The sequence below is a fragment of the Chionomys nivalis genome, chromosome 8, assembly GCF_950005125.1.
Source record: "Chionomys nivalis chromosome 8, mChiNiv1.1, whole genome shotgun sequence".
Classification (NCBI taxonomy): domain Eukaryota; kingdom Metazoa; phylum Chordata; class Mammalia; order Rodentia; family Cricetidae; genus Chionomys; species Chionomys nivalis.
Window position 1 is genome coordinate 14,572,343 of NC_080093.1, and position 25,070 is coordinate 14,597,412.

At 43.5% G+C, this 25,070-nt stretch overlaps 1 protein-coding gene across 1 annotated transcript in view; it reads left to right on the top strand.

Annotated features, from left to right (window-relative positions):
• Positions 1–711: 711 nt before the first annotated feature.
• The window catches only part of Armh3 (armadillo like helical domain containing 3), a 200,564-nt gene continuing 176,205 nt past the window's right edge, over positions 712–25,070 (top strand). The window contains exons 1-5 of the mRNA XM_057779848.1: positions 712–872; positions 15,505–15,617; positions 19,951–20,007; positions 20,115–20,261; positions 24,767–24,874. Coding sequence (XP_057635831.1) covers positions 15,516–15,617; positions 19,951–20,007; positions 20,115–20,261; positions 24,767–24,874 — 414 coding nt within the window. The 5' untranslated portion in view covers positions 712–872; positions 15,505–15,515. The remainder of the gene's footprint in view (positions 873–15,504; positions 15,618–19,950; positions 20,008–20,114; positions 20,262–24,766; positions 24,875–25,070) is intronic.

The window sequence follows — 25,070 nt, forward strand, 5'->3', positions numbered from 1 at the left end:
ACGAAAGTGAGACTCAAGTTCCTTGCTACGATAACAAACTTTACATGCTGCTTTGCACACATTTACACACATTATTATTGTTGTTGTTGTTTTTCGAGACAGGATTTTTCTGTGTAACCCTGGTTGTCTTGGAATTCTCTCTGTACACCAGGCTGGCCTCGAACTCCCAGAGTTTTGCCTGCCTTTGTCTTCTGAGTGCTGGGATTAAAGTCATGCGCCATTACCACTTTGCTGCATTCTTTATTTAATGCATGAGTTTATTTCCAATATTTTACTTAAACCGATGCGATATGCTGTGGTGGTGGCGCAGGGCTTTAATCTCACTCAGAAGGCGAAGGCAGGCGGATCTACGCTCTAAGTTTGAGTGCAGCCTGGTTTAAGTGGTTAGTTCCAGACCAGCCAATGCTTGCTACATAGTGAGTCTGTTTAAAAAAAAAAAAAAAATTGAAGCAAACATTTCACGACATATGTACTTCCGAGTTTTGCCAGTGTTTTTAGAGAATGCATTTATTTCTAGAAAGAACTTCTGAGTTCAGTCTTCCCTATTTAAAAGAAAACCAAAAAAAAAACTTGCTATAGCTGATTTAAATCCGTTGCCTTAAACTAAGGCTAGTTTGGTCGCGATGCCTTTTGGGAGTTGTAGTCTTTGCGATGCTTGCTGGGAAGCGTGGTCTGAGCCTACTTCAGGAAGCGGACGTGGACGAACCTAGGAAAGAAGGGTTTTAGGACCCGGCGGGGCACGGCGGACTAGGGTTAAGGATCGGGGAGGTCGGGAGCGCGCCCGCGATTCCGGAGCAGTGGCGGCCTTGCCGGAGTCGGGAGCGAGCAGGCCTGCGAGTAGCTGGGGTGCTGGAGGAGGAGCGGGGGGCTCGGTAAGCGGCACGGGCCCAGCCGGATCCTGGAACCTGGCCAACCCCCGCGGGTCCGCCCTAGTAGGCCTGGACCCAGAGGCGGCCCTGGGGGCGGGGCCTGGACCTGCCGCGGGGCCGTGGAGGGTGACGGGGCAGAGGGAGGACTGTAGCTGCCTGGGCTGCTTGCGGCGGGCGTGTCGGGCCTGGGGTCGCGGTGTGGAGTTCGCTCCCGCTGCTTTCGAACGCCCACTACCCGCCTGGTCCTGCCCCTCGGAAGTCGCGCCGAGGCCTCCGGATCCGGGAGGAGCTGACCTTTGACCCCAGTGCGGGGCTGACCCTAAGTGGGTCAGCTTCTAGGCGAGAGCGGTCTCTTTCTAGGGAGGTGGGTCCCTGCGAAGTGTTCAGATGCCCTGGAAGGGCCGGGTCCTGCGCTCTTCAGTCTCCGCCCGACAGTCTTCAGCACCCACTTCACGCAGAGTTCATAAACCCACTTTACTTTCATGGGATGAGTGGCTGCAAGCCGGGACACCCACCTCTTCCTTGGCGGGTATGGGGGAGAAAGAGAGCAGTCACTGGGGAAGTTGAGTGCTGTCCCTGGCGAATGGGACAGTGAATGTATAGTTGAGCCGTGTCCTAATAAATGTCCTGAGCTATCGGAATCTCCCCAACTCTTTTCTCCAGAAAAGTTTTAAATTTAAGAACAAGCATGGTGTTTAAACGCGGTTTGTGTTAATGCTACCATAGGTAGCCCTGTATCCCTGGCCGGTTCGGCACTAGCTGTGTAGACCAGGCTAACCTCCAACTCGCAGAGATCCTTCTGGCTCTCCCTTCCACATGCTGTGGTTTCAGCGTACCCCACCGTGCTCAGCTTCTCTCTTGCCTGTGATTTAGCAGTTACTTGGAGTTGTCTTTGGTAGGTTTTAGGTTGGATATGTACGCATAGTCATTTCCATGTGAAGGCTTTCAAGACAACAAATCAAACAAGGGATTTGATAACTCCTATTAGGAGTGTAGAGGGAGTTCTCATTCTTTTCTTAATGAATAAGCAAACCTTTAATGTGTTTTTATTAATACAGTCTTTATGCCTTGTCATGTTTAATATTGCTCTCAGCCCTTAGGAGGTTGAAACAGGAGGATTGCTGAGAATTTGAGGCCAGTCTGACATACATGTTGAGTTCAAGGCAAACTCGAGCAACTTAGTCCCCCAAATTACCAAACATGGAAACAAACGTTAAACAACTCAAAACCTAGAATTTGGGATGGAGACATGGCTAGAGGTTTAGAGCAGTTACTGCTCTTTCAGAAGACCCTAGTTCAGTTCCTTGTTCCCGCACTAGGCAGCTCACAGCCACTTACTGTAACTCCAGGTCCCCAGGATCTGGCGTCTTTGGCTTTTGAGGGCACTTGCCCTCTTGAACACCATACCCATACACAGATACAAACACACATATTAAAAAATAATAACATAAACGTGAGAAAAATAGCCAGACTAACCCAGAATTTGGGGTTTCACATAGCACAGCTTAGGGATTCATAAAGTTTGGAAAGTATTGACCACATATTTGGAGAAAGTTCTCTGGGAGTGTGTGTTAGGAATCTGTAAAGACGTTTGTACAAAGGGAAGATTCATTGCCTCAGGTCTCGGTCAGGAGATCTTCGCAGGGAAGATCATCTGAACTGTGTGCTGAAGGTTAAGCAGGAGCTTGCACAATAAACCTATTGAGTCACAGAGGCATGGTGTGGTGTGAAGGGAAAAACCCAACATGGTGTTTATGCGGGGGTCAAGAATTCATCCCAAACAGGGTGTATGCTGAGGAGTTGTCTGGAGGGGAGATTGCAAAGAGGGCAGAGAAGCCGCTGATGCTTTAAATTATTAACTTATTTTATATACATATATGCCTATATATGCTGTGTGTGTGTGTGTGTGTGTGTGTGTGTGTGTACCTCTTGTGCCTGGTGCCTGCACAGGCCAGAAGAGGGCATCAGATCCCCTGTAACTGGAGCTGCACATGGCTATGAGCTGTCCTGTGGGTGCTGGGCCTTGAGCCCTGGTCCTCTGGAAGAGCACCCAGTAGTCTTAACAGCTGAGCCATCTCTCCAGCCCTGTTGCACTTTTAGCGAGTGGCAGAAGTGCAGATTAAGAGACAGATAAGGAAAGAAGACGAGATAGGGTTGTTAGAGTAGTACCTATTTTATGTGATGGTTGTAAGGAAAAAACGCAGAGACTTTAACGCATGGAGAGTAGTGCCAAGTGCTAGTCAGTCTCCGCTGTGGTGTGTGTTAGGGCATTTCACCTTCAGATTGGAAGCCGGCTCTGAAGATAGGAAATTGACTGAAGAATCTCACGTTCGGGAATCAGAAGCGGAGCAGTGATAGGGTGAAGATGGTATCCTGTCCTGGGCCCGTGAGGGCTTTAGGGAGATGGCGGCAAGACTGCAAACCTGCTCTGCTTTCATTTTGGAGAAAGGCTTGGAGTAACTAGCAGTAGAGATCTGGCTGGTTAGGTGAGTTGGTTACAGTGTGGTGCAAATGGCAGGAATGACGAAGAAACCAGAAGGGCTTCTCTACTTGTTTCCCGGCCTTTTGACTAGAAGTTGGGGAACCTGTTGTCCATGCTCGTAAGAGAGCGCGTGCCAAGAAATCATGTGAAAGTCAGTCAAGTCCTCAGGTTTTAAGATGGAAGGGTAGCTCGAAAAGGAGGAGTCGAGTGCACAGGTAGAAAAGCCTACGTTTTAATGATGTAGGCCAGCGAATGTGGTAGGTCTTACAGAAGGGTGTAGGAAGCAGGTAACTAGATGTTTCTCTTCAGTGTTAGGGATAGAACCCAGGGCCTCTCTGGAATGGGATGTAGCCAGGCAAAGTCTACACCCCTGGCTTTGCCTAAACGTGCGCACACACACACACATTAAATCTTTTTATCTGTGGTGACCAGGAAGCTTTAGGAGAGCCAGGTTAGAAGTCTTGTTTTAAAAATAGCTTGTTAGCTGGGCGGTGGTGGCGCACACCTTTAATCCCAGCACTTGGGAGGCAGAGGCAGGCGGATCTCTGTGAGTTCGAGACCAGCCTGGTCTACAAGAGCTAGTTCCAGGACAGGCTCCAAAACCACAGAGAAACCCTGTCTCGAAAAACCAAAAAAAAAAAAAAAAAAAATAGCTTGTTATAAGTGTGTTGTCTCTCTTAGGTACTGGGTGAATGACTCGTGGCAGAATTGTCCACTGTGAGATCCTTTGACTCTAAGTGATTGTTAAAAATGGCCATGAAAAATTGACTTTGATAAACTATTGTTTTGTTTGTATTTTTTTTTTTTTGGTTTTTCGAGACAGGGTTTCTCTGTGGTTTTGGAGCCTGTCCTGGAACTAGCTCTTGTAGACCAGGCTGGCCTCGAACTCACAGAGATCCGCCTGCCTCTGCCTCCCGAGTGCTGGGATTAAAGGCGTGGGCCACCACCGCCCGGCTTTGTTTGTATTTTGAGACAGGGTCTTGACATATAGTTCAGGCAGGGCTTGACCTGGCAGTGACCTTCCTGTTTCAACCTCTTGAAAGTTGCAGTTATAGACACATGATATAACATCTGGTGTTTTGGCCGGGTGATGGTGGCGCACGCCTTTAATCCCAGCACTCGGGAGGCAGAGGCAGGCGGATCTCTGTGAATTCGAGACCAGCTTGGTCTACAGAGCTAGTTCCAGGACAGGCTCCAAAGCCACAGAGAAACCCTGTCTTGAAAAACCAAAACAAAAAAAACAAAAAACAAAAAAAATCTGGTGTTTTGTGTATGTATGCCCATGTGTGTGCCAGACGTTGCTCTTGATACTCTTTGATACAGTTCTCTCACTGAATGTGAAATTTAGTGATGAGCTACACTGACTGGCTGTTCACTCCCCAATGTTGGGGGTACAGATGCTCAAACTCATCAGGTTTGATTCTTGCCCCCACTCATTAATTGTGGGGTTAGAAGCACAAAGGCCAGTTTAGATGAGTGGTTCTCAAGCATTAGAATTACTTGGAGTAGGGTTTGTTAACTTTGCCATTGTTGGCCTATTGGGGTGGGTACTTCCTTGTTAGAGAAGATTTCTTGTACACTGTAGGATGCTTAGCAATACCCCTGACCTCTGCCAGGTGGATTCCATTCGTATTTCTCCTGGTTGGAACAACTTAAAATGTCTCTAGATTTTGACAAATGTCCTATGGGGACATTAGAAACCACTGACCTGGAGTGATTATTAAAAATGTAGGACACCCCCCCCCAAGCTGGGTATGGTGTCCCATGCCTTTAATTTCATAATTTGGGAGGCAGAGGCAGGTGAACCTCTGTGAGTTCTAGGCCAGCCTGGTCTATGTGGTGAATTTCAGGATAGCCAGGCCTACATAGAGAGAACCTATTGCAACAAAGAAACAAGAAAATGTAGATTGTAGTTGGACTTTCCTTGGACTGCCTGCCCCCGAATGACACGGAGACTGATTAATTTTAGCTTAGGCTTGTTCTCAAGTAGCTCTTATAACTTAAATTTATCTGTTTCTATTAATCTACATTCTGCCATTTGACTTTTTACCTCCTCCATTCTGTTTGTTCAACTTCCTTTGTGTCTTGCTAGCTTCTTCTGACACCAAATTCACCCCCGAGTTCCTCTCTCTGCCTGAAAGTCCCTGCTAACCTCTCCTCCTAGCTATTGGCAGTCCAGCTTTTTGTTAAACCAGTTACAGAGACACATCTTCATACAGTGTACAAGTACCTGTAATATTTTCCTGCTTTTGCTAAATAAAAAGGAAAGGGTTTAACTCTAACCCAGTAAAACTATATACAATATGAATAGTTATCAAGTTAGGATTACATTCATAATGTCCATTTGTATTGGGCAAATTCAGAGAAATTACTATATATCCTATCTTGATGAGTCCAAAGTTTTATACCTAAACCACTTTCTGTCATAATTTGTATAATATCCTAAAAATTATCTGTTTAGGCCGGGTGGTGGTGGCACAAACCTTTAATCCCAGCACTCAGGAGGCAGAGGCAGATCTCTTTGAGTTCAAGGCCAGCCTGGTCTACAAGAGCTAGTTCCAGGACAGGCTCTAAAGCTACAGAGAAACCTCGTCTCGAAAAACCAAACCAAAACAAAAAACCCTTTTTATGCCTTAAAACATTTTCTTAGATAAACAACTTAAACTTTTATGTCTTTCAACCTTATAAACTTTATATCCATCTCTTTTGTAAGTTTCTTTTCTGAATTTGGTAAGAAAGAAAACAGTTTAACTATCTAATCTTCAACCCCATCAGAGACCTGAGAAGGATAAAAATATTACCTGAGCCGGGCGGTGCGCCACACGCCTTTAATCCCAGCACTCGGGAGGCAGAGGCAGGCGGATCTCTGTGAGTTCGAGACCAGCCTGGTCTACAAGAGCTAGTTCCAGGACAGGCTCCAAAACCACAGAGAAACCCTGTCTCGAAAAACCAAAAAAAAAAAAAAAAACCCAAAAAATATTACCTAAGTAAACAGGAAGTGTAGAGTAAGCAACGTCCAAAACTATAGAAATCACAGAAAACTAGCTGCCTGGACAGTCCCCCAAGGCTCATCTGCAACACTGGATCATCAGTTTTCGGCCTATAGGCCTAGAATATCTGACAGACTTTCTGTGAAGTAGGAATTTTGGAGGACTGTCCTGCTTTGCCTTGGCACAGTTTGGCAGTAGCCTTCTTTTGTGTCCTGCTTGTCCAGTTTGAACAGCATACTGTCAACAGTTGCAACAAGGGCAGTTTCTTGCTCAATGGCTAACTTTGCTACAAACAAAAACAAACTCCATATGGAGCCTCTTTGATGCCAATCATCTTCTCTGAAGTAGATTGGTACTGCCAGGAACAGAAGTATCTCACTGCCATGAAAAGCCTATGTTATCTTTTTTTTGTTTGTTTGTTTTGTTTTTTGGTTTTTCGAGACAGGGTTTCTTTGTGGTTTTGGAGCCTGTCCTGGAACTAGCTCTTGTAGACCAGGCTGGTCTCGAACTCACAGAGATCCGCCTGCCTCTGCCTCCTGAGTGCTGGGATTAAAGGTGTGCGCCACCACTGCCCGGCTCAAGCCTGTGTTATCTTAAATACCATGTTCTGTAGGTATCTGAAATGTTTGAAGACCCCCTATTTATCTAAAATAATTGTTTTATCTTGAAAACATACCTAACATGATTACAAATTTTATTTTTATAGATGACTAACTACTAGCCAGTATTTCTTAATTATCCTTAATAGTTTATATTAATAGCTTTCAAGGACTAGAACTTTACATTACACTTTTTTTTTTTGTTTTGTTTTTTTTGTTTTTTTTCGAGACAGGGTTTCTCTTTAGCTTTGGTGCCCGTCCTGGAACTAGCTCTTGTAGACCAGGCTGGCCTCGAACTCCCAGAGATCCGCCTGCCTTTGCCTCCCGAGTGCTGGGATTAAAGGCGTGCGCCACCACCGCCCGGCTACATTACACTTTTAAGTGAGCTACATAGGTACAGTATCTTACAGTATGTTGTAACAAAAACAACTTGAAATTTGTATCAATATATAAAGATACCTTAAGACTAGCAAAATAAGCCGGGCGGTGGTGGCGCACGCCTTTAATCCCAGCACTTGAGAGGCAGAGGCAGGCGGATCTCTGTAAGTTCGAGACCAGCCTGGTCTACAAGAGCTAGTTCCAGGACAGGCTCCAAAACCACAGAGAAACCCTGTCTCGAAAAACCAAAAAAGGGCTGGAGAGATGGCTCAGTGGCTAAGAGCATTGCCTGCTCTTCCAAAAGGTCCCGAGTTCAATTCCCAGCAACCACATGGTGGCTCACAACCATCTGAAATGAGATCTGATTCCCTCTTCTGGCCTGCAGGCACACAGACAGAATATTGTATACATATAGAATAAATAAATAAATATATATAAAATAAATTTAAAAAAAAGACTAGGAAAATAAAAAAAGACTAGAACATATATACAGAATGTTATAACCAAAATAACCTTAAATTTTTATCAATATACAAAAATCCATACCAATATAAATATTTGAGATTAATAGTTGCTTTTTAGTTTAAAAGTAGATTCAATAATCTACCCTTTTATCCTATCATTCCTATACCTTCCTTTTTTCTTTTCAGAAAGAGATCCTTGAATCTTACCTCCCTTGCTTAGTTTCCTCCCTTACTGTGATCAGTAACAATTTGCAGCCAACCCATCTAAACAGTGATAAACATCCATAACCCTTCGAATGACCAGAACCCACCCACTCCACCTCTTAGGAGTGTGGGCATCATTGTCTTAAAATTGCTCCCGGCTATCTGGAGGAAATGAAATCTTTAGGGAACCCTGAGAAAATTAAGGTAATGGCCAAGTCCTGGGAGAGCCAGGTGCATCAGTTATTTTCCAGTCTTTGTGTTGTGGGAAGGTGCAGGTTGAACTGAAGTACTTGCTGGAGTAGTGTGTGAGGTGACCCATCTTATCTAATAGCTTTGAAGTTGTTCTGGATGCAGGTTTTTGAGGAAACTGCAACAGAGGCTTTCTTGATTGAGATCGATACCAAAAAGCCCAGTGTACTATGGACTGTGCTACCCCCAGGCAGCCGGTCCTAGGTCGTATAAAAAAGCAGTCTGAGCAAACCATGGGGAGCAAGCTAGTGAGCAACAATGTGCTGAGCCTTGGCTGTCCTGAAACAGCTCTGTAGACCAGGCTGGTCTTGAACTCACAGAGACCCACCTGCCTCTGCCTCCCCGAGTGCTGGGATTAAAGGTGTGCTCCACCACTGCCTGGCTGCATCAGTTCTTAAGCTTCCCTACTGTAGTTTTAGATCCTGTCCTGGAACTAGCTCTTGTAGACCAGGCTGGTCTCAAACTCATAGAGATCTGCCTTTTTCTGCTTCCTGAGTGCTGGGATTAAAAGCGTGTGCTACCACCGCTCGACTTTCAGTACTCTTTTTAAAGAATATCAAAGATAAAAAATAGCTGGGTGGTAGTGATGCACGCCTTTAATTCCAGCATTTAGGAGGCAGAGGCAGGCAGATCTCTCTGAGTTTAAGGCCAGCCTGGTCTATAAAAGTGAGTTAGTTCCAGCACAGCCAGCGCTGTTACACAGAGGAAACCCTGTCTCACCCCCTGACAAAAAAAGCTCAAAGATTTATTATGTATGTGTAAATATGTGTGTCCATGAATATGTGTGTATACATGCTGAGGCCAGAAGTGTGGAAGCTAGAAGATAGCATCAGATGTGAAACTGGAGTTGTAGGCTGGTGAGCCTCCTGTCTGCATAATGGGAACCAAACTGTGCGAGCAGCAAGCTCTCCTAATGACCAAGCAGTTTCTCCAGTCCCGAAAACATTTAAAAGATTGTTCCATTTAATTAACTAATTAATTTACTTAGTGGAAATCAGACGACAGCTTTCAGGAATTGGTTCTCTTCCACCATGTGGATCCTAGGGATCAAACTCAGATTGTCAGGGTTAGTGGCAAACACTTTTTCCTACTGAGACACCTTGCCAGCTCTTGAATTCTTTTATAGATTTGAAAAGCAGGGACAGGAGCCGGGCGGTGGTGGCGCACGCCTTTAATCCCAGCACTTGGGAGGCAGAGGCAGGCGGATCTCTGTGAGTTCGAGACCAGCCTGGTCTACAAGAGCTAGTTCCAGGACAGGCTCCAAAGCTACAGAGAAACCCTGTCTTGAAAAACCAAAAAAGGGAAAAAAAAAAAAAAAAGGAAACATAATAGCCTCTACACTAAACTCTACAGACACTTCCAGAAAGGGCACACCCTGACCCAGAGCTCTAGTGCTTCTGTCTGGGCACGTCAATGTGTTCAGATCCTGGGTCTTTGCAGCTGACTTTCCCTCCATCTCTAATTCTTCCCTAGAGGTTCAGTTCAGGAGACTGGTTTCTTTCTGTTACTTACACCTAGTATTGCTTTCTCGTTGAGACCTGCTTTAATCTCCTAGCAGTTCCCTCGGCTAACTTTTCTTCAAGGCACTTGGAGTTGTCTCACCTTCCTTGCTTTTTTTTCCCTCTTGTAGGATGAAAATTCTATCTGCAGACATTTTTAAAATTTATTTTTTAGGGATTTTGAGATAGGGTTTCTCTATGTTGACCTTGCTGTCCTTAGAACCTGTTCTATAGATCAGGCTGGCCTCAAACTCAGAAATCTGCCTGTCTCTGCCTCTCAAGTGCTGAATTAAAGGTGAACACCACCAGCTGGCTATGCATGCACCCCTTTTGTTCTGTTCTGTGCAGTGCCCCTGCAGCTTGACATCTAAAGGATGCTTGCTGTGCATCTGTTGAATGAATAAATGGTGGCTTACTCCGCAAGTACTTTACTTCCTAAGCCATGGGTGTGGAAATTTACTTAGACTTTCTCTTCTTTCAAGTCACTTCCTGAGCAGTTTGGGTGGCAAACTCCAGCTGCCTGTGATGATGACAAAGACTGTTGAGTTGAGACCCTTGGCTGGATTCTTCTTGCCTCAAGTGGGAAGGAGAACGATTAAAATAATTTATTTGGAAATTTGGTAGATTGGATTAGAATTATTTTTTCCCTCCTCTTTTATTCCCTTTCACTTATTAGAAAGTATTGATCGTGAAATAGGGAGAGTTTATTAGATTTGGAGTGGACATTGATTAGCTGTAACCCAGTTATTGATCCTCAGAGGGGGATGTTGGTAAACACGTGCTTTTTACATTGTAGGAACTTGTGGTCTTGATGTGGCGCTAATCAACTTGTTGAAGCCGAGCACATATGAGATCTATATCCACTTTGAGTAGAATTGCATTGTTTGTGATTTATTTAAATAGGATTCTCTTGGTTTCCAATTTATTTTCCCTAGATAAGGACATCCTCCTCTTGACAAGCTGTTTAAGCCACACAGGACTGTTTTGAGTAGGAGCTGTATTTCATGTTTAAGACAAAGCCAACATCAACACAGTGGAAATTGTTTAAGTCTTGTTTTTTAATTTTTTTTCTCAGTTTTCTTGAGGTTATAATAAACTTGAAAGCTTAGTGAAGTAGTAGAAAGAGGTCTTGCCGGGCGGTGGTGACGCACGCCTTTAATCCCAGCACTCGGGAGGCAGAGACAGGGGGATCTCTGTGAGTTCGAGGCCAGCCTGGTCTACAAGAGCTAGTTCTAGGACAGTAACCAAAAAGCTACAGAGAAACCCTGTCTCAAAAAAAAAAAAAAAAGAAAGAAATATTAATTAAAAAAAGAATAAAAAAAAATAGAGATCTTAACTAAACTTTTAAGTCAGACTTTGAACTTTTTATTGTTGTTAGTACTACAAACTCAGAACCTTTATGTGCCAGGCTGGTGTTTAACCTACTTTGTGACTGAGAATGATCACAAATTCTTGATTTTCTCTTGCTGTCTCCCTAGTGTTGGAATTCCGTATATATATCACCATGCATGGGGTTCTGCGGTTTTGTTTTTTTGTTGAGACAAAGTCTCACTCTGGAGTCCAAGCTGGGTTTGAATTTTATTTTCAAGGTTTATTTGTATTTTATGTATATGGATGCCTTGCCTGAAAGTATGTCTATACACCAAATGTATGCTTGGTGCTGGCAGAGGACAGAGGAGCCATCAGATCCCCTGGAACCAGAGTTACAGATGGTTGTGAGCTGCCTTGTGGGTATTGGGAATTGCCCAGGTCCTCTGGAAGAATAGCCAGTGCTCATAACTGATGAAACACCTCTCCAGCCCTGGCCTTGAACTCTTAACAGTCCTCCTGCCTCAGCCTCTGAGAGGTAGGATTACAGGTGCTAGCCTCACCCCTGGTCAAAGATGAAATATTTTTTATTTCGTTTATTTATGTAGGTGCATGTGATACATGGTATATGTGTGGAGGTCAGAGGACACCTTGGGGGTTGGTCCTCTCCTTCTACCATTTGGGTTTCTGAGATGAAAGTAAGATTGTTGGACTTGGTAGCAACTGCCTTTACCCATTGGGCCATATCACCTACCTACCTGGCCAGGAATTTTTTGAGACAGGGTTTCTCCGTAGCTTTTGGTTCCTGTCCTGGAACTAGCTCTTGTAGACCAGGCTGGCCTCGAACTCACAGAGATCCGCCTACCTCTGCCTCCCGAGTGCTGGGATTAAAGGCGTGCACCACCACCGCCGGGCTGGCCAGGGTTTTGAGACAGAATCTCCCTGTGTAGTTTAGGCTAGGCTGAAACTTTCTGTATATAAACCAGGTTGATCACTAGTATGCACCACTACGTCTGACCACACCTATGACTTTTTTTTTCTTATTTTCTCAAACATGTAAATTTATTTATTTATTTTTTGGTTTTTCAAGACAGGGTTTCTCTGTAGCTTTGGAGCCTGGCCTGGAACTCCCTTTGTAGACCAGGCTGGTCTCGAGCTCACAGAGATCCGCCTGCCTCTGCCTCCCAAGTGCTGGGATTAAAGGCGTGCGCCACCACTGCCCGGCTTTTTATTGATACTTTTTTTTTTTTTTTTTTGGTTTTTCGAGACAGGGTTTCTCTGTGGCTTTGGAGCCTGTCCTGGAACTAGCTCTTGTAGACCAGGCTGGTCTCGAACTCACAGAGATCCGCCTACCTCTGCCTCCCAAGTGCTGGGATTAAAGGCATGCGCCACCACCGCCCGGCCTTATTGATACTTATTGAGCTCTACATTTTTCTTTGCTCCCCTCCTTCAGCCCTCCCCCAAGGTCTTTCTGTGTCTGGGTTACCTCACTCAAAATAATGTTTTCTAGCTCCATCCATTTTCCTGCTAAATTCAAGCTGTCATTATTTTTTTCTGCTGTGTGGTACTCCATTGTGTAAATGTACCACATTTTCCTTATCCATTCTTTGATCGAGGGGCATTTAGGTTGTTTCCAGGTTATGGCTATGACAAACAAAGCTGCTATGAACATAGTTGAGCACATGTCCTCGTGGCATGATTGAGCATCCTTTGGATTTATACCCAAAAGTGGTATTACTGCGTCTTGAGGAAGGTTGTTTTCTACTTTTCTTTCTTTCTTTCTTTTTTTTTTTTTTTTTTTTTTTTTTTTTTGGATTTTTCGAGACAGGTTTTCTCTTTTGGTTCCTGTTCTGTAATTAGCTGTTTTCTACTTTTCTGAGACATCGCCACACTGACATCCAAAGGGGCTGTACCAGCTTGCATTCCCACCAGCAATGCAGAAGTGTTCCCTTTACCCCACAACCTCTCCAGCATAAGTTGTCATCAGTGTTTTTGATCTTGGTCATTCTTACAGGTGTAAGATGGAATCTCCAGAGTTGTTTTGATTTGCATTTCTCTGATGACTAAGGATGTTGAACATTTCCTTAAGTATCTTTCAGCCATTTTAGATTCCTCTGTTGAGAGTTCTCTGTTTAGGTTTGTACTCCATTTTTTTAAAATTGGATTATGTGATCTTTTGGTGTCCAGTTTCTTGAGTTCTTTGTATATTTTGGAGATCAAACCTCTGTCTGATGTGCGGTTAGTGAAGATCTTTTCCCATTCTGTGGCTGTCATTTTGTCTTGTTGACTGTGTCCTTTGCTTTATAGAAGCTTTTCAGTTTTAGGAGGTCCCATTTATTAATTGTTTCTCTTAATGTCTGTGCTGCTGGGGTTATATTTTAGGAAGTGGTTCCCTGTGCCAATGTGTTCAAGTGTACTTCCCACTTTCTCTTCTATAAGGTTCAGTGTGGCTGACTTTATGTTGAGGTCTTTGATCCATTTGGACTTGAGTTTTGTGCATGGTGATAGATAGATATGGGTCTATTTTCGTTTTTATCATGTTGATATCCAGTTGTGCCAGCACCACTTGTTAAATATGCTTTCTTTTTTCCATTTGATATTTTTTGCTTCTTTGTCAAAGATCAGGTGTTCGAAGATGTGTAGATTAATATCTGGGTCTTCTATTTGGTTCCATTGATTCTCCTGTCTGTTCTTATGCCAATATCAGGCTGTTTTCAGTACTGTAGCTCTGTAGTAGAGTTTGAAGTCAGGGATTGTGATGCCTCCAGAGGTTCTTTTATTGCACAGTATTGTTTTGGCTATCCTGGGTTTTTTGATTTTCCAAATGAAGTTGAATACTGTTCTTTTGAGGTCTTTGAAGAATTTTGCTGGGATTTTGATGGGTATTGAGTTGAATCTGTAGATTGCTTTTGGTTGGATGCATCTTTTACTTAAGTAAAATTTTGGTTTTGATTTGAGAGGTAGTGTATATTTTCAAAATTCATTTTACAGAATTAGTTCAGTTGCTTTGGATTTCTCTAGAAGAAAAACCAGGCTTTTCTCTAGTGTCTGCTGCTTGTCCTTGTATGGGCTTAGGTTTCATGCAGAGAGCTCAGGGTTTAAGAGCAAGGGGACTTGGTTAATACTAAAAACAATGAGGGAGGTGAGGGAATGTGTATGAATCTGCACTGGAGACTGTGAGATTTCAAGTCTCAGCTGAAAAATATTGAGTTCCTTAAAGTAAGATTTGACAATTTGGGCACGATGCTAGAACCGGGCAATAGGTTGGAGTTTCACCCACAATAGTGTTATAAATACAGGCAATTATGTTTGATAAGTAGTACATTACCATTTTGAAGTCAGTTTCGTTTTTGGCTTCTTAACTGCTGCTTTCTGCTTAAACGGTGTTTGCAGAGGAATTCCTGGAGACAGTTAAGTGCAGTGTGATTCATGAGGCGGTGAAGGCCGAGTGCTTTGCTTTCACGGGGAAATCGATGGAGCACATCAGCCTGTAGCACACTTCCTGCCCTAATGGTCCTCAGCTCGATCAATATTTGAAATTTAGCTTCCCCATCCTTCTGTGGGCACTGTGTGCTTCGCACTCTTCCTTCTGTCACTCTCAGAGACGGGGCGGGCTTTCATAGGTGGAGCCAGCTTCCCTTTCCTGCTCCGGTTAGGTCAGCTTGGGCTTTAGCCACTGGCATAGTTTAAGGATTTAAATGCATTGTGCTGTAGGCCAAGTAATATTTTAAGTTTTCACATTACCTGGTCTTGGGAAGGGCATTGAACTAATAACATAGTTATTTACCATTTATTCCGCCTAAAACAGTCCCCATTGAGAGATCACTCAGTGGGTTCTGTGTTCTGGCACTGACCTTGCCTGCCTGCTCTCCCTCCTGCTCTCCCTCCCTCCTGCTCTCCCTCCCTCCCGATCTCCCTCCCTCCTGATCTCCCTCCCTCCCGATCTCCCTCCCTCCTGCTCTCCCTCCTTTCTCTCCCTCCTGCTCTCTCTTCTTTTTCTTCCCTCTGGTTTTTTTTTTTTTTTTTTAAGATAGGGTTTCCACAGAGCTCAGGCTGGCCTTGAACTCTGTGTGACTAAGAATGACCTTGAACCTTTAATCCTCTTGCCTCCCCCCCCCCCCAGCTCCCAGATTACAGGCAGGTGCCACCAATGTTCTGAATTACATTTTAAAATGAATTTTGTTTTTTTTAGAGGCATTTCAGATTCATAGCAAAATTGAGAAGAAGGTGGCAGTAGTCCATCCATTTTGTGATTCTGCACACGCACAGCCTGTCCTGTTTTGTGTTTGTTACAGTAATGAATCTCTAATGACTCAGACATCTTACCCAGAGTCCGTGTTTGCATTAGTTGTGTTCTTGCTGCTGGGTGTTCTGTGGGTTTGAGCAAACACATCTCGACATAGTTCTTCTATTATGGTGTCATACTCTCAGTGTCCTAACTGGTGTCTCACCTGCCCCACAGGTGCTCTAGCCATGGCGCAAGTAGAGAAACGAGGAGGCTTGCTCCGGAAATCTTCAGCCTCAAAAAAACCATTAAAGGAAAAAGTGGTGCTGATGTATGATGAGATTTTTATGGTAAGTCCTGTTATACTGCACAGCTAGATTGACTCTTTGTTTCTTTAGAAAATTTTAAAATTGTGTTTACCTATTTATTTCTCTGTGTACACATCTTTGTTTGAGTAAGAGCGCAAGCGAACACAAGCCATGTGAGTGTGTAAGTCAAATGATAGTCTGCAGCAGTCCTTTATTGTCTGGGTCTGAGAACTGAGCTCAGATCATCAGGTATGAACTGAACCTAACCTTGACTCTTCAGTTTTTTAGTCCAGATAATCTTTTTTTTTTTTTTTAAATTTATTTATTTTATGTGCATTGGTGTTTTCTTTGCATGTATGTCTGTGTGAGGGTATCAGATCTTGGAGTTATAGACAGGTGTGAGCTGCCGTGTTTTTACTGGGAATTGAACCCTGGTCCTTTGGAAGAGCAGTCAGTGCTCTAAACCACTAAGCCATCTCTCCAGCCCCAGTCCAAATAATCTTAATCAGAAATAATCTTTTTTTTTTTTTTGGTTTTTTGAGACAGGGTTTCTCTGTGGTTTTGAATCAGAAATAATCTTATTGGGGCTATCGAGATGGCTTGGTGTAGACCAACTTTGCTGTCTACTCATGAAGACCAGAGTTTGGATCCCCAGCACCCATTTAAAAATCTGGATGGGTACAGCAGCCCACCTGTAGTCTTTGGATTACAGGTGCTTAGAGACAGAGACAAGGGCTCTCCTGGGCAAGATGGCCAGCTGGACTAGCCAAATTAGTGATCTCTGGGCTTAGCTAAAGACCCTGCCTCTAAGTAATGATTGAAAAAGACATGTCACCTCTGTTTTTGACTTCCATAGTTTCAGTCACAGACACACACCAGAGTCCTTCTATTTACCTGTGCATGCAGATGTGCTTACGTGTATGCAAACTATATACATAGAGATGTTTGTTCCCACCAAAACAACCAACAAACAATGCTCCCCATCATTTCTATTTGCCTACTCTACCAGGTATGTAAGTCTAGCCCTCAAGAGCCTGAGCCAAGGACTGGAGAGAAGTCCCAGTGGTTAATAACACTGGTTGTTCTTCCAGAGGACCCTGATTTGATTCCCAGGACCCATATAATACCTCACAATCATTTGTAGCTCCAGTCATGGGCAGTCTGACACCTCTTGCCTCCATGGGCATCAGAACACACGTATACATGCAGATAAAGCATCTATACACATAAATAAAATTAAAAAAAACACTAATCATTAGAAGTTTCAGGCCAACATGGGCTATATTGTAAATTATAGTTCATTGTAGGCTACAGAGTGGGATTCTGCTCAGAAAACAAACAGTAACAACAACAAAGATGTTTAAGTAGAGGCTCACCTGAGTTTGTTGCCTAGCACCACATAAAAGTAGTCATGGTAGTGCGTTTGGGAGATGGGGTAGGTAGAAGGATCAGAAGTTCAAGATTATCCTTTGCTATGTAGTGATGTCAAGTCCAGCAGGAGAGCTCAAACACTAATAGTGAGCTCTTACAATAGAGATTTATGATGATGCATTGATTATTATAGGTTATTACTATTTTTCTTTCTTTTTTCTTTTTTCTTTTTTTTTTTTTTTTGAGACAAGGTTTCTCTGTAGCTTTGGTGCCTGTCCTGGAACTAGTTCTTATAAACCAAGCTGGCCTCGAACTCATAGAGATCTGCTTGCCTTTGCCTCCTGAGTGCTGGGATTAAAGGCGTGCACCACCACTACCTGGCTGGCCTCAAACTTTTTACGTAGCTGAGGATGGCCTTGAACTCCTGATCCTTCTGCTTTCAACTTCCAGGTGCTGAGAATTTAGGGGTTGTTGCCAGGATCTAGGTAAAACAATTGAAGTGAGGAAGAAGACTGGGACTTTCTTTGTCCCTCCTTCCCTCCCTCCCTCCCTCCCTCCCTCCCTCCCTCCCTCCCTCCCTCTTTGTCTATCTATCTAATGCTTGTTTCACTAGCCCTTTTTTTAAAATAATTTATTTATTTTTCTTTCATATGCATTTGTGTTTTGCTTACACATATGTCTGTGTGTGAGTGTTAGAGCTTGGAGTTACACACAGATTTTAGCAGCCATGTAGGTGCTGGGAATTGAACCCGGGTCCTCTGGAAGAGGAACGCTAAGCCATCTCTCCAACCCTCCCACTAGCTTTTATAACTTTTTGATTTTTCAAGACAGGGTTTCTCTGTAGCTTTGGAGCCTGTCCTGGAACTAGCTCTTGTAGACCAGGCTGGCCTCGAACTCACAGAGATCCGCCTGCCTCTGCCTCCCAAGTGCTGGGATTAAAGGCGTGTGCCACCACCGCCCAGCTAGCTTTTATAACTTAATTTAACTGTTTCTCTTCATCTGTGTTTTACCTCAGGACTTTTTACCTTTCTCTAATTCTGTATGCCCTACTTTCTGTGCTTCCTCTGTCTCTGGCAGGTGGCTACCTGGCTGAATGGCCCAGGTATTTCCCTCTCCTACTCCCTTCTTCTCTTCTCTCTTCTTGAGTTTAGATTCCTCCTCCTACTTATTCTCTCTGCCTGCCAGCCCTGTCTATCCATCTACACACTAGCTATTGGCCATTCAGCTTTTTATTAGACCAGTCAGGTGCTTTAGGCAGTCAAGGCAACCCATCTTTACATTGTTGTTGACAGAGGTTTCTGTCCCACAGCCATTCAGTCCCAAAGAAACATTAATCATAAACTGGTTGGGCTAGTAGCTAAGGCTTCTTTTTTTTTTTTTTTGGTTTTTCAAGACAGGGTTTCTCTGTGGTTTTGGAGCCTGTCCTGGAACTAGCTCTGTAGACCAGGCTGGTCTCAAACTCACAGAGATCCGCCTGCCTCTGCCTCCCAAGTGCTGGGATTAAAGCCGTGCGCCACCATCGCCCGGCCCCATTTATTTATTTATTTATTTATTTATTTATTTATTTATACCTAATTTAAAGAGTAGTTTTTATGATAGATGTCTTATGAAGTTCTTTTTGCACCTTGAATTCTATAATTTCAATTTCAGATATATTTTTTAGAAGATGCATTGTTACATTCTATCTCAGGTTTCTGGTTGACAGAATAAGTAATTAGACAACTCATTCTCTAGTTATATGGGGTGAGTACAAAGTTATTATGATTTGGATTGGAGATTGATTTTTGCTTTCAAACATAAACCAAAATATTACTTTCAAAGAGAATATACTGATTTTTCTAATATATCTTTGGCATTTTTCCAGGTGTATCACTAAACACATCAGTTCTAATCTTGACAAGAAATCTTTGTTGGTGCTGATAATATCCTCATTAAAAGAAGTCTTTAAGGGGGCTGGAGAGATGGCTCAGTGGTTAAGAGCATTGCCTGCTCTTCCAAAGGTCCTGAGTTCAATTCCCGGCAACCACATGGTGGCTCACAACCATCTGTAATGAGGTCTGGTGCCCTCTTCTGGCCTGCAGACATACACACAGACAGAATATTGTATACATAATAAATAAATAAATATTAAAAAAAAAAAAGAAGTCTTTAAAGCAAGGTGGTGGCACACGCCTTTAATCCCAAGGTGGAGGGAGGGACAGGTGGATCTCTGTGAATTGGAGAGCAGCCTGGTCTACAGAGCAAGTTCCAAGACAGGTTCCAAAACTACAGAGAAACCCTGTCTTAAAAACTTCCCAGGGTGGGCTGGAGAGAAGGCTCAGAGGTTAAGAGCATTGCCTGCTATTCCAAAGGTCCTGAGTTCAATTCCCAGCAACCACATGGTGGCTCACAGCCATCTGTAATGGGGTCTGGTGCCCTCTTCTGGCCTGCAGGCATACACACAGACGGAATATTGTATACATAATAAATAAATAAATATTAAAAAAAAAAAAGAAAACTCCCCAGGAAAAAAAAAAGGAAACAGTTTCAAAGTTAAATATGACAGGTAGGCCTGGAGAGGTGGCTCAGAGGTTAGGAGCACTGTCTTCTCTTCCAAAGGTCCTGAGTTCAATTCCCAGCAACGACATGGTTACTCACCACCACCTGTAATGAGATCTGGTGCCCTCTTCTGGCCTGCAGGCATACATGCAGACAGAATACTGTATATATAATAAATAAATCTTTAAAAAATATTTTAAAGCCAGGCGGTGGTGGCGCACGCCTTTAATCCCAGCACTTGGGAGGCAGAGGCAGGCGGATCTCTGTGAGTTTGAGACCAGCCTGGTCTACAAGAGCTAGTTCCAGGACAGGCTCCAAAACCACAGAGAAACCCTGTCTCGAAAAAACCAAAAAAACAACAACAACAAAAAAAAAAAAATTAAAAAATTGATAGTTAAAGTTGACAATATTTTTGATGCTTTTTGAGGTGGCAATGAAGTTGAACATGCTTGTTTTCTGATTTCAGACGGAAGACCCCAGTAAGTGTAGTCCTCGGTTTTGGGAGGAGCTCTTCCTCATGAAGGTGAGATTGGGTGGCATGTTGGCATTCTCGGGTAAGTAACATTGTCTTACATATTCTCAGTGCTGCACTATGAAAGTCTGCTTAGGCCCTTACTGTTCTTTTGGCAGGTGAATTTAGAGTATCTAGAAGGCAAGCTGGAGTCTCTGGATGGTGAAGAGTTAATGAAGATCAAGGACAATATCAACTGTTTATTTCAACACTGTATCCAGGCTCTAGGAGAGGAGCATCCAATCCGAGTTGTCAATGCCTTGCAGGTAGAGGCTGGGAGACTGGGAAGTCCTGTTTAACGGGAACATGGAACTGAAGCTCATCTCTTAGATGCTGAGGAACCTAGAATTGCCTTTAGCAATCAGAGATGGTTTGGTTTGGTTTTTCATTCCTTTATATTTTTAATTTTTTAAATAAAACATCTGTCATGCTTAGCTATTTTTCTGTTTTATTTAATTTAAAAAAAAAAAACCCATTTATTATGGGCTAGAGGGATGACTCAGTGGTTAAGAACACTGACTGCCCTCCCAGAGGACCAGTATTCACATAGCATCTCACAACTGTCTGTAACTCCTGTTCCAGGGGATCTGATGCCCTCACATAGGTACACATGCAGGCAAAACACCAGTGCACATAAAGTAAAAATAGATAAATTACACACACACACACACGAACTCTGGCTGCTCTTTCAGAGGACCTGGATTCAATTCCCAGCACTCATATGTCTGTTCACAGTCCTAGGGGATCCAGTCAGTGCCTTCCTCTGGCCTTTGTGGACAGGTGGCATGTATGTGGTGCACAGACATACATGCGCGTAAAACACCCATACACATAAAATGGAAAGCATTAATCTAATTAATCTTTATCAATAAAAAATGGGGAATTAGATATTGGGGCAAGAACCTGAAAGGTCAGAGAAGCAGGAAGCAGCCACTAGTCGCCCTCCTGCCTCTTCCATTTCTCCATCTTAAAGAGCTGAGATCCTCTCTCCACCCTGCCTTAGTACTTCCTGTCTCCTCTCTGTCTACAGTCTTCCAAACCTCTATGGTTAATTTTTTTTAGCCCCCCTCTGACTCCAAACAAGCCTTTTTGTCAGAACATAATCAAAATATCACACAACAAACATGAATTAAAAATAATTAAAACATTTATTACTATTACTTTAAATCATGTGTCTTTGTGTTGCGTGGGTACAGGTATCTGTGGAAACCAAAAGAGGGTATGGAATCCTCTGGTGCTAGAATCACCAATGGTTGTGAGTCACCCAGCATGGGTACTGGGAATCAGACTTGGGTCCTCTGGAAGAACAGCAGGTACTCTTAACCACTAAGCTATCTTTGCAGTCTAATTTAAATGTTTTTCTGTTTTCTTTTAGATTGGTTTTTTGATACAGGGTTTTTCTGTAGCTTTGGAGTCTGCCCTGGAACTCACTTTGTAGACCAGCCTGGCCTCAAACTCACAGAGATTCTCCTGCCTCTGCCTACCAAGTGCTAGGATTAAAGGCATGTGCACTACTGCCTGGTTTAGTTTAGTTCTATGTGTGTATGTTTGTTTGTTTGTTTGGTTTTTTTTTTTGGTTTTTCGAGATAGGGTTTCTCTGTGGTTTTGGAGCCTGTCCTGGAACTAGCTCTTGTAGACCAGGCTGGCCTCGAACTTACAGAGATCTGCCTGCCTCTGCCTCCCGAGTGCTGGGATTAAAGGCGTGCGCCACCACCGCCCGGCATGTGTGTATGTTTGAAGTATGTATGTATGGGTTTGTGTGTGTGGAGGCCAGAGATGGAAACTGGGTGTCTTTCCCAATTACTTTGTACCTTGTTGTTGTTATTATTATTATTCTTTGGTTTTTTGAAACAGGGTTTCTTGTGTAATCTTGACTGTTCTAGAACTCTTTTTGTAGACCAGACTGGCCTCAAACTCACAGAGATCCACCTGACTCTGCCTCTGGAATTCTGGGATTAAAGGCATGCACCACCACCACCCAGCTGTTATTTTTATTTTTTAATTTTAAGGAAGTACTTACTGGGGGACTCTAGAGATGGCTTAACAGTTAATAACACTTATTGTTTTTGCAGAGAACCTAGGTTTAGTTCTTAGCGTTCACTTGGCAGCTGACAACTGTCTGTCACTCCAGTTCCAAAGGAGCCAATGCCGTTTTCTGGCTTCCTTACATGGTGGTTCCATACATGCAAGCAAAACATCCATACGCATAAACTGAAAAAATAAATCTCTAAAGATTTTATTATGGGACTAGGTGTGGTGGTGTACACTTTCAATCCCAGCACTTTTGAGATAGAGGCAGGTGGATTTCTGTGAGTTGGAGGTCTGCCTGATCTTCATAGCGAGTTTCAGGCCAGTCAGAGCTATATGGTGAGATCCTGCCTCAAAACCAACAAAAATAAAATAAAACAAAAAACTGTATTTTCTGTGTACAGTGCTTGTGGGAGGGGGAGCATCCATGGCCCAGTGCCCATAGTGACTAAAGAACAGCTGTGTGAGGTTGCTTGTCTGCTTCCGCCTCTGTGTCGCTCTGTGTTGGTGGTGTTTTACTCTTGGCTTTTTGGGGAGCCCAACTCCCAACTTTCAGATAAATCACACACGGAGGCTTATTCTTCGTTAGGAATGCCTAGCCTTAGCTTGGCTTGTTTCTTGCCAGCTTTTCTTTTTTTTTTTTTTTTTTAAAGATTTCTTTATTATGTATACAACATTCTACCTCCATGTATGTTGACACACCAGAAGAGGGCGCCAGATCTCATTACAGATGGTTGTGACCCATCATGTGGTTGCTGGGAATTGAACTCATGACCTGTGGAAGAACAGTCAGTCCTCTTAACCACTGAGCCATCTCTCCAGCCCTTGCCAGCTTTTCTTAACTTTAAATTTTCCCATGTACCTTTTGCCTCTGGGCTTTTTCCTTTTCTTACTTCTGTGTATCTTTCTTTCACCCTTACTCTGACTGGCCAGGTGACTGGGTGACTAGCCACTAGTGTCCTCCTTTTCTTGTTCTCTCATTGCTCCTCCTCTTCTCGTTTCTCCTGTTTATCCTCTCTGCCTGCCAGCCCCATCTGTCCTTGCTCCTGTCTCACTATTGGCCATTCAGCTCTTTATTAGGACCATCAGGTGTTTTAGACAGTTTAGTGCTATTTCATTTGCATTTTAATAAATAAAGCTCGCCTTAAGTTCAGAGAGTAAAACAGCTGTACTGATCAACCTTCCAGACCAGGCAGTGGTGACACACACCTTTAATCCCAGTAGCCACACTAGTTTGCCATAGAAACCAGGTGGTAGTGGTGCATGCCTTTAATCCCAGAACTAGAGAGGAATATAAGATGGGAGGAGTCAGCTCTCCCACACAGTCTCATTCTGAGATTCCTGGAGGCAGGATCACCATTTCGGACTGAGGTAGAGGTAAAAGCCAGTGACTGGCTGTTTTGCTTTTCTGATCTTCAATTGTGCTACAAGACAGGCAGAGAATCACAGCTTCACAGAGTTAAACAAATGCAGCATTAATAAAAGTCACACACTTTAAAACAATATTCCATGCCGGGCGGTGGTGGCGCACGCCTTTAATCCCAGCACTTGGGAGGCAGAGGCAGGCGGATCTCTGTGAGTTCGAGACCAATCTGGTCTACAAGAGCTAGTTCCAGGACAGGCTCCAAAAACCACAGAGAAACCCTGTCTCGAAAAACCAAAAAAAAAATAAAAAATAAAATAAAACGATATTCCTCAGCAGTTCCAGGGATCAAACTTGGGTCCCCATGCTTACAGAGCAAGCCCTGAGCCATCTCTCTAGCTCTTTTCTTTTTCTCCAGAGGAGGAAGAGGCATGTCTTCCTTTATTACTGTCTTTCTTATTCCCTGCAGACAGGGTCACTGAACCTGGAGCTCACCATGCCTGGCCAGGCAGGAGGCCAGCGAGCCCAGCAGTCCTCTTTGTGTGTGTGTGCGTGTGTGCGCGTGTGTGTGCATGCTCATGTCTCAGGCTCCTGTGGAGTCAAAGAACACCTCGAAGGGGTCGATTTCTTTGTCAGACCTGGCAGCAAGTACTTTTACCTGCTGAGCTAGTTCTCTGGCTCTGATCTTGAACTTCTGATTCTTCTGCCTCCTTCTCCCCAGTGCTGGGATTGCAGGTGTGCTGCTGTTTCTCAGTTTCTGGATTTTTTTTTTAAAATATTTATTTATTTATTTATTTATTTATTTATTTATTTATTTATTTATTTATTATGTATACAATATTCTCTCTGTGTGCATGTATGTCTGCAGGCCAGAAGAGGGCACCTTATTACAGATGGTTGTGAGCCACCATGTGGTTGCCGGGAATTGAACTCAGGACCTTTGGAAGAGCAGGCAATGCTCTTAACCACTGAGCCATCTCTCCAGCCCCCTGGATTTTTTTTTTCGAGACAGGGTTTCTCTGTAGTTTTTTGGATTTTTAAAAAAATTATGTTATTATTTTATGTTCATTGGTGTGAGGGTCAGATGTCCTAGAACTGGAGTTACAGGCAGTTGTGAGCTGCCATGTGGGTGCTGGGAATTGAACTCAGGACCTCTGGAAGAGCAGCCAGTGCTCTTAATCGCTGAGCCATATCTTCAGCCCAGTTTCTGGATTTTTCATGTTAGCATGGAAGCTGTTTTCAAACTCAGAGCAGCAGAGTTTGAAGGTCAGCCAGTCTTGTCAAGACTTAGTTCTGAAGTTGCGGGAGGAAGCGCAGATTTAGTGTGCTCGTAGTGTGGAGACTTTCTCTCTAGAAGAATTGTTTTTCCTGTCTCTGCAGACCTTGTGTGCACTAATTCGAGGAGTCCACCAGAAGAATAAGTCTACATCTGGATTTGACATTATCAACATGCTGATGGGCTTTGACAAAGCGGAGCTGTGCATGAAGGTGAGGCAGAAATGTGTATGTGGCTCTGAATAGTTCTTTTTTTTTTTTTAAAAAATTTTATGATTTATTTTTATTTTATGTGCATTGGTGTTTTGTCTACATGTGTATCCATATGAGGGTGTCGAATCCCCTGGAACTGGAGTTACAATTGTGAGTTGCCATGTGGTTGCTGGAACTTGAACCCAGGACCTCTGGA